Source organism: Herpailurus yagouaroundi, unplaced genomic scaffold, assembly GCF_014898765.1.
Source record: "Herpailurus yagouaroundi ecotype Mexico unplaced genomic scaffold, PumYag 308, whole genome shotgun sequence".
NCBI classification, from domain to species: Eukaryota; Metazoa; Chordata; class Mammalia; order Carnivora; family Felidae; genus Herpailurus; species Herpailurus yagouaroundi.
In genome coordinates, this window is record NW_024412525.1 from 6,447,055 (window position 1) to 6,456,053 (window position 8,999).

Here is an 8,999-nt window from a genome sequence, read left to right on the forward strand (position 1 = left end):
GAGCTGAGAGGCTGGGTGATTTTCCCAGCCTGTCCTGTGGGTCAGCAGGTCCTCAGACCCACTTTCAGCTCCATACTGCCACCTTGTGGCTCCAGGGCAAATCCCAGGACACTCCTGTTTCCCTCAAGTGGGAGAAGGTGGCTCCCCAACCCTCGAACTCTCTTCCCCATCACCACCCCACTCAAGAAGAGCGAACCTGGGGCACCCAGGTGGCTCAGTAGGTTAAGCATCCATTCTTGGTTGTGGCTCAGATCATGGCCTCCTGGTTCTTGGGTTTGTGCTTACAGCACAGAGCCTGCTTGGGATTCTCTCCCTCCCTCCCTGCCTCTCCTCACAATAAATAAATAAACATTTAAAAAAGAAGAAGAAGAGCAAATTTTATTTCATATTGCATATCTCATTGTCACTGCCCCTAGGAAACAAAGATGCCCAGGAATTTCCTGGTTATCAAGGACTTTTATTGGTCAATTTAAACCGCATCTCCAGGTTCTTGACCCCAAGTGAGCTACTGCAGCCTGGGCTGAGTCTAGAGCTCCTTGATAAATAAAAGACTTATTTACATACAAATCACAGACATAGACATCTGGAAAATTGCTGGTTTATACCATACATCAGAAAAAAACATTCTGAGAAATCTCCACAGTCCACCAATTCACCTCCTCCTGCCATCTTCTGCCCTGCCCACCCTCTGCCCCTTGCTCCCACATGGGTTCTAAGGGACTGAAGTACTGTATTTCACAGAGTCCACAGGATGTATAAATATTTTACAGAAGTGCCTAGCCCAGAGACAGCACGGTTCCATTTTGCCTGTTTTTAGCTGTCAGAAGTGAGATTGACCTGAGAGAGCAGAGACCATCCTTCTTGCTTCCCACAGGGACCCTGGAGGTCACTCACCAGAGGCATCGTTATCTTCTCTAACATCAGTAGAGTGTTCTATAGTTTATGGTCTTACAACCTTCCCGTCTCCAACAAGGTTAGTTGTTCCTGTTTAATAAATGGGGAAACCATTGCTCAGAGGAATTAGAAGACTTGCCCAAGTTCATATGTCTAGAAAAGGAGTGAGAGCAGAGCGCAAACCCAGGTCTTTGGAGTATAAAGCTGGTGTCCCAGTCATCATGATGAGCAATGATTTACTCGGTACTTAGGCACTAAGGACAGGGATTTGGGGTGAGGGGCAGGGTCATTGGCTTACACACGAAGGCCAGGAGAAACTCCAGCACTCATACTGCCATGGGAGGCTCCTGAGCCCAGCTCTGCCAAGACAGATGGACAAGGAAGAAGTGGCTGGATGTCAGAAACTGACAGGGGCAACAGAATGCAGTGAAGAGAGACCATGGGCCCTCACATCTGCCTTAAGCCTTGGCCCCATCCGGGTCTGTGTCCCACTCTCTGGTTCTTTAGCACTGAAAGCTTGGGACATTTTGCTTACTGAGTTCTTATCTTTTAAGGAAGCCTAAGGAGGCTTCTCAGAGCTGAGTGACCTCTTAAAGCGCAAAGCTACAGTCATTCCCTACAGCTTCCTTAGGAGTAGAGGGAAGAGAATCTGTTCCCTAGAGCTGCTCTCAGGATAGATAATCAGCCCCTTACATTAGGAGAGAGCTCATGCCTCTACCAACCACTTTTACATCCACAGTCTTATTTGACCCTCATAACAGAGATGAAGGATAAGCCAGACTTCTCCCCATGTTGGTCATCAGTGGTGGTAGAACCAGGATCTGGTTCTTCTGACTTTTCAGCTGATGCTCTTTCCATTATCAAGGCTATCCCTTAGATTAGAATCGGAATTAGGGTGGGGAAACCACCCCATGATCTAAATCCCACTGGAGGTAACGAGGAGGAACAGGGCAAAGCCTCAGAGTCTCCCCACGCCACTGCCTCTCCCAGCTTCAACATCACAGAATTGAGACCAAAAGTAAACAGTGTGGCCATGGAGGGATCCATCATGACCAGAATTGAGTCAAAGGGTATAAATATCATTGTCATGAAAATCCAACAATTCTTCTAGAACCTGTTGGTTAGAAAGGCTCTACTGTAACACCATAGAGTGTAGTCTTGCAAAGTCATGACAGTTTAGAGCTGGCAAAGATCTTACAGATCATCTGTGTCCTAACAGGTCAGAAGACGGAGTCCCCGAGAAGGGAGGGGACTTGCCCAAGGTCATGCAGCTACCTGAAAGCAGAGCTGAGTCTCAAATCCTGGGCTGCGGACTTCATCGCGGCATGCATAGTTCGTAGGGAAGCTCTGAAGAGCCTTGAGGAAATCCAGAGCCGTGATCCAGCCCCACTTTCTGTACGGATGTCCCCTCTGGGTGGCCCCAGAGGAAGGTGCAGTGTGGATCCCTTCGGGGAAGAAGAAAAGAAACCAATCCCTGCTGCTTCGGAGGCTTCGTCCACTCTTAATTTTATTGTGACCATTTTCATCTGCTCCTTTCTTCTCGTCCTTCTCATACTCCCTCCCAGGGGGTCATTCCACTGAGCATCTACTTTGTCCTGTCACCCCTCCTATAGAGGTGGATGGTACAGGGAGCATTGGCAGAATTTTTGCTAGTTATAGATGCTGCACTAAATCCCACATCTCCTTTCACTAGACAGGTGGGCATAGCAGGTAAAGCTGATCTATCTGCTCTACCCACCTCCATTCGCTTTCCTTCATTGAAGAAGCCTCCTTCTACAAAACAAACAGACAGACAAACAAACAAATCCAGTATCTAGATAGAGAAACAGAATACTTTTCACACTTTTTCACTTCTCCCCTCTCCTGGTTGGGCTGGGTGTGCTAGTCAGATTAGGATGGGGGACAAATGGTCAAGGTGGGAGACCAGCCTGAGTCCCTGCCCCCTGTGGAGGCCCAGATAGGGCCGTCCTCGGCCTGCCTGAGATCTGGGGTGAGTTCCCAGACACTCTGCGAATGCACAGGGTCAGGGAAGCAGATGTTTTGACTCTCGCTGACTCCCAGCCTCTGAGATTGGGGGCAAATAAGGGAAGTCCACACACCAGAGGCAGCTTCAACACCAAGGGTAGGGCAGCCCTTCTGGGCCCCTCACCCTACCTCAAACTGGGCTCCCCTAACTCCAACCTTGGCCCTCCCGGCTTTTACACCCAGTGTTGAAATGAGCAGAGACCCTCCACTAGCCTCGCAGGCATGCCAGACTTCAAGGAACGTGTTCCCTAAAAGACACCGGTCTCTGTGGAGGCTTCCCCATCCACGTGCGCAGAGTCCTTCAGTGACCCTTCGGTCCCAGGGCCCCCACCGAGTCTGGGGCTGAGGGTGAGGGCGGGCAGGCCGCTGGAGCAGGTCAGCAGTGTGGTGTGGCGGCTGGAGAGGCTGAGGCTGGAGAGTTGCCGACGTGGCCGGGGCCGGGGACCCCCGCAGCAGTCCGGGTGGCACAGCGGCCATGGCCGCAGGTGGCTGTTGAAACCCATGGAGACCCAGGGGTTGCAGCAGCTGCTGAGGTTGCCCAAGAGCATGGAGATGGTGAAAGCCACGTTGGTTGAATCTGCAGAAGGAGAAGCACAAGAAGCCTTAGAATCACAGAGCTGGAAGGGACCTGGGAGAGAGTCCAGGCCCCCACCGAGCAGAGGACGAAACAGAGCTCCCAGAGGAGAGAAAGGACTCACTCGAGTTCTCTGGTTAGAAAGGAGCCGGGACACCTGGGTGGCTCAGTCGGTTAAGCACCGGACTTCAGCTCAGGTCATGATCTCACGGTCAATGAATTCGAGCCCTGTGTCAGGTTCCGGGCTGACAGCTCAGAGCCCAGAGCCTGCTTTGGATTCTGCGTCTCCCTCTCTCTCTGCCCCTCCCTCACTCATGGTCTGTCTGTCTGTCTGTCTCTCAAAAATAGACATTAAAAAAGTAAAAAGAAAGGAAGAAAGAAAGAAAGAAGGAGAAAGAAAGAGAGCGGCACAGCTGGGACTTGAAGCTGGGACTCCAGCTTCAGAGTCCTACCTCACTGGGTTTTGTTTGCAAGCACAGAGTAAGGGTAGGAGCTAAGGTTTGCTCCAAGCTTGCTTGCTTGCTTTCTTTCTTTCTTTCTTTTAACGTTTATTTATTTTTGAGACAGAGAGAGACAGAGCATGAACAGGGGAGGGTCAGAGAGAGAGAGGGAGACACAGAATCTGAAACAGGCTCCAGGCTCTGAGCTGTCAGCACAGAGCCCGACACAGGGCTTGAACTCAGACCGCGAGATCATGACCTGAGCCAAAGTCGGCTGCTGAACCGACTGAGCCACCCAGGCACCCCTCCAAGCTGACTTTCAAGGTATAAACACAGCCAGGGAGGGACAGGACCAGCTTAAATAGGAGACAGTGTCTTTGTTCCAAAACCTAGAACTTGAATCCCCTCATGGATGGAGATCTAGAATGAGAAAACTTCTGTAAGACATGCAGGGAAAATACCTGTGATTCTAGGCCAAGCTCAGGCCCCTTTGACCCCCAATATCATTTATGTTGTAGATACAGGTGCACACTGGCTTCTGGATTCTGTCTTCTTTGACCCCTCAAGGACAGTCCCACTCATTCTGTCACTCAGTCATTGAGCATGAGAGCACAGACAGTGCCAGGCCATTGCTGGGGACCTGGGTGGGCAATCTAGAGTCTAACTGCCCTGCAGGTGCCATGGCATCATCTCCAACTGCAGTGGAGGGTCAGCTTCCAGGTACAGGGCCCCCAAGCATCCCTTTCTGGATGAATACTTGTTCTGTGTCGAGATTATACCCAGGGAATGGACCTTCCTGCAGGGAAAAATGAACTTCTCTCTTGGAAGGTCAAAAGGGGAGAGTGCAAACTGGTCAGATTTTTTCCAGACACAGTATTCTTTCTGAAGACTACATGAGCTCCACATGCCAGGAGGAAAGCTTCTGGGACAGGCCTTGACCTCTGGCTAGACACACCCTGTTACATGAGGCGTAGATTGCACACTGCATTACCTCGCCCTTTGGCAGAGGCTATAGAATCATTGAAAGCAATGTCAGAGCTTTAAGGAAGCATAGACTCGAAGCCAGGTCTACTGACTCTAAGACAGCAGTCCTGTGCCTCTGTGAAGTTTCAGCCAACACACTCAAAGGCAAAGCCCTTTGCCTCCTCTGTAAAGCACTGTGACGTCTTCAGATACTCTGGTTCTCCCATAGGTGTGCTCCTAGGTGTGGCTACTCATGGCCCAAGCAGAGGGAAGAACATTTGACAGAAGACGTAGATCACAGGGGTGAGAAGCTGAAGGCGTCTGGATTGACCATGTAAGGCAGAGAAGTGAGGGCAAGGGGCAAGTACCTGTCGGTAGTGGAGGGACCAGCCTCAATAAAAATAGATCCTCCTTCATTTTTCCTACATCCTGGCCTGCTCCCCAGCTAACATAAAACCTGGATGATGCGGAAGTTGTGGGAGGTTGCTTTGGCCAACGGGGTGGTGTTCACCCTATCCACTCTATCGATACATATTTAGTGCCTAGATTAGGCCAGGGATGGAGGGGTTCCACAAGCGCCTTGCCTGAGAAACATCTGTTTGATTTGGCCCCATCTAAGCCAGGCCCAACGCAGGGCCTGGAGATGTGCCATGAACACCAGAGTCTACAGAGGCTCCACCTCTCAGCCCTTGAGGGCAGACCCACAATGCTCAACCCTAGGCAGCCACCGCGTCTTGGCAGAAACTCAGCCGAGAGTTGGGGGGCAGGAGCAAGGCCCAGGAGACAGGTAGACTCTAACCAGACACTCAGGGACAGGAGGTCAGGAGGTTGGCGTGCTATGGAGCGGAACTGGGTGTACTGGAAAGTAAGTTTAAAGTAATGGATCTCAGCCCAACTAGAAGGGCCCCAAAGGGCTTCCGCTTTTCTGAGAGAGCATATTGTCTGTAAGGTAACACTTTGTCTCTGTTCTCTTGGCTCAGAGAGGCCCTTGGTACACAGGTGAGGGATGTGTACTGAGGGACAGGCTTGTGATCATAGTGACACAGCAGGCAAGCAGGGAAGCCTGCACTGGCTGGGTGGCAGGGTCTGCATCCTCTTGTAGGTTCCTTGATAAAGGGGCAACTGACTATGCCCTGCCCCCCACCCTGCGTCATTAGCTAAGCTGGACTGAGAGTAAAGCCATGCCATGGATAATGCTTGACCTATAAAGACCTTGACTCAGGTCCTGGCCCCACCTCTTACTAGCAGTGGCACTTTGGACCAGTGTTTTCCCCTCTGCGAGTCTTGGATTACTCAGACATACAGCAGAGAAGGCCACCAAGGACTGAATGTGCTTGGCACTAGGAAGCCCTCTCTCCTTCTGTTCTGTGTGTGAGTAGAGCAGGGTGGTTAGAATCAATACATTCATTGCTTAAAGGGTAATTTGCAAAGAGCCTCTTGTCCAAATGGATGTTCAAAAGAAGGGATAAAATGGGACCATAATAGTTTGGTATTATTCTCACAATTCTCTTGCAGGGTTGTGTTAAATTCATGAACAGCCTGGCCCTTATTTAATCTCTCCAGAAAAGCAAAGTATATTTGGCTTGAGAGTATCCCAGGATGAGCAAAATGAGGTTAGAAACAAAAGCACAAGGGAAGGGGGAACCACTCCCTAAGGGCTGGTAGGAATTGGTAGCCTGGATCTGCTGGTCAGCAAACTCTCAGGAAGCTTCCAGCTTCCAAAGCCTGTGCACAGGGCCTCCCTAGGGCAGTCACATGCTGTACCCAATATACATCCCAGGCTATGCACAAGACGTGCACTGGAGAACACACAGTCACCCCAGCCACAAACACCCAGATGGGTTGACTTGCACGTGTCCCCATGCCGCACTCTTCTTAGGAGAGAAGGAACACTACTCTCCAACATTTAGGCTGCCCAGACACAGCCCTACCTTCCTGAGTACACACTCATCCCCAGATAGCTGGACCATCTGGCAGTATCTAAAGCTCAGGAGGCTGCCATCTACCTCCCCCCAGAAAAAAGACAATAGCACGGCCTCCCATGTGCCAATTGGAACATGGTCTTCATGGTGGGTCCCATTTTGTTTTTCACCTAGAGGAGGAAGTCCCCTCTCTTCACCACTTCCAGAGTCAGGATTATGAACAGGGCGTAGGGTAAAGGAAAAAGACGAAGACACAGCAGGCCTGGGTTCTACCCCTCACTTTGCCACTCCCTAGCTGTGTGGCCTTGGGCAAGTCACATTTTCTCTCTGAGCCTCTCTCTCCCATTAGCCAAATGAAGGGGTTAAAATTTCAGGCTTGAAATTTCAGGGTTGTCGTGTGCCAACATGCTAATTAATTAGAAGTGGTTGTTGGGAAGGAATTTAAAGTCTTGTCCAGCCTCGAAAGGGAAGAGCACCGACAAACACAGCTCATGGGTCACAGATTGTCATCCTGGACAATTTGAAAATTCTTTTCAACGCGGTCATTCTATGATTCTAATGCTCATGTATGAAACTGGGAGTTGATTGACCAAAACTGCCAACAGTCATGCTTCATTAAGGCCACATGTTATTTTTAAATGTTTAAATTAGGTGCCCAAATTGTAAAGTATGGAGATTTTACATAAAAGATACTCACACAGCATCAGGAGGCTGGTCAGGAGTTGTAGCTTCTCACATGAAACAGGGACACCCCCACCCCTTTCATAATTGCTTCACTCATCTGTTACCTGCCTGGCCCGGAAGGCCTTATAACCCCCTCGTTGCCCTGCTTTCTCCCTTCCCTGCTCCTTTCCACTCACGCCTCCCACACGGACACACACTTGCCTTCGTCAGGGGCATCTTTGTCCCACACGGACCACATCTGGACGCTGAAGAAGGGTGCCCAGCAGGCAATGTAGGCCAGCACAATGACGAAAGTCATCTTCACGGTTCGGATCTTAGCCCTCGAGATGGTACTGATGCTGCTGACCCGGGATGGCAGGCCCCGTGTGGCGGCAGCTGGGACAGAAGGCGACATCCTGTCCCAAGTCCTCCAGCCCCTTCCTTCCACCTTGCGGGCTTGCGTCTTGACTTTGAGGTTCTTACAGATCTCGTGGTAGATTAGGCTGTAGCAGGCCGTGAGCATGACCACAGGCAGGACAAAGATGGCCAGGGTGGTCCAGGTGATATAGACCCGAGGCCCCCAAGGGAAGCGGAAGTCTGCCCAGCAGTCCAGCACCCCTGTGCCCTGGAACACCTCCCGCAAAGAAAAGATGAAGATCTGAGGCAGGCTGAGGATGGCAGCCAGCAGCCAGGGAGCGGCGATGAGAGGGTAAGTGGACTGGCTGGGCTGCTGGAGGCTGCGCAGGGGGTGACAAACAGCCAGGTAGCGGTCCAGCGTCATGGCCAGTAGCATGTAGGTGGAGGCGAACATGCTGAGCACCTGCAGATACTTGACGGCCCGGCAGAGGAGGTCAGGGCCCTGGAAACGGTAGGTGATGTCCCACAGCAGCTGGGGCAGCACCTGAAACAGGGCCACACCCAGGTCAGTCACGGCTAGGTGCAGAACAAACAGGTGCATGCGGGAGCGCTTGCGGCCTGGCTGTCCCAGGGTCAGCAGCACAGTCAGATTGCCCCCTGTCGCCAGCACCAGGACCGCGGCCAGGACTCCGATCTCCACCTTGGCCAGCTCCTCATCCCGGCCCATCCAGGGTGTGGTGGCATTGGGGACGGAGAAGGTGCCCCCGGGAGTGGGGTTAGCAGCCCAGGCAGGCCCAGAATCCATGGTTGAGTGTGCTGCGGGTGGGGGAAGGGGAGGGGAGGAGGGAGAGGGAAAGACCTACGGATGGTGTGGAGGCTAGTGGAGACGTTTGATGGCTGAAACGGAGTGGGGAGGGAAAGGTTTCAGATGGGGAGAGAAGAGAAGGGGGATGGCAGGAAGATGGTGAAAATAGAAATAGTTAAGAGGTTCGGGATAGAGGGCAGGAGAGAGAAAGAGACAAGGACGGAGAAGAGGCTGATCGACGATGTGGAGGGGAGACCTAGGAGAAGAGAGAGAAGGGCTCAGGGAGACAGGGTATCAGGAAAAGAAGAATGGATGGGGCTGTGCAGGGTGAGGCTTCTGGAAGGGAAAGAAGCCTG

The 8,999-nt window shown here is 51.8% G+C and overlaps 1 protein-coding gene across 1 annotated transcript; it reads right to left on the bottom strand.

The window, feature by feature from the left end:
- Positions 1-363: 363 nt before the first annotated feature.
- Positions 364-8,643, bottom strand: AVPR1B (arginine vasopressin receptor 1B). Its single transcript, XM_040462294.1, has 2 exons — positions 7,704-8,643; positions 364-3,496 (listed from the first exon to the last, which is right to left on the bottom strand). The coding sequence occupies exons 1-2, from the start codon at positions 8,641-8,643 to the stop codon at positions 3,168-3,170; spliced, it is 1,269 nt and encodes a 422-aa protein (XP_040318228.1). The 3' UTR covers positions 364-3,167.
- Between the last annotated feature and the right edge of the window lie 356 nt (positions 8,644-8,999).

Excerpts from the sequence above, each read along its gene's own strand:
- AVPR1B (XM_040462294.1), bottom strand. The coding sequence starts at position 8,643 with ATGGATTCTGGGCCTGCCTGGGCTGCTAACCCCACTCCCGGGGGCACC. Across the intron at positions 3,497-7,703 it reads CAAAGATGCCCCTGACGAAG|ATTCAACCAACGTGGCTTTC; the intron begins GCAAGTGTGTGT and ends CTCCTTCTGCAG.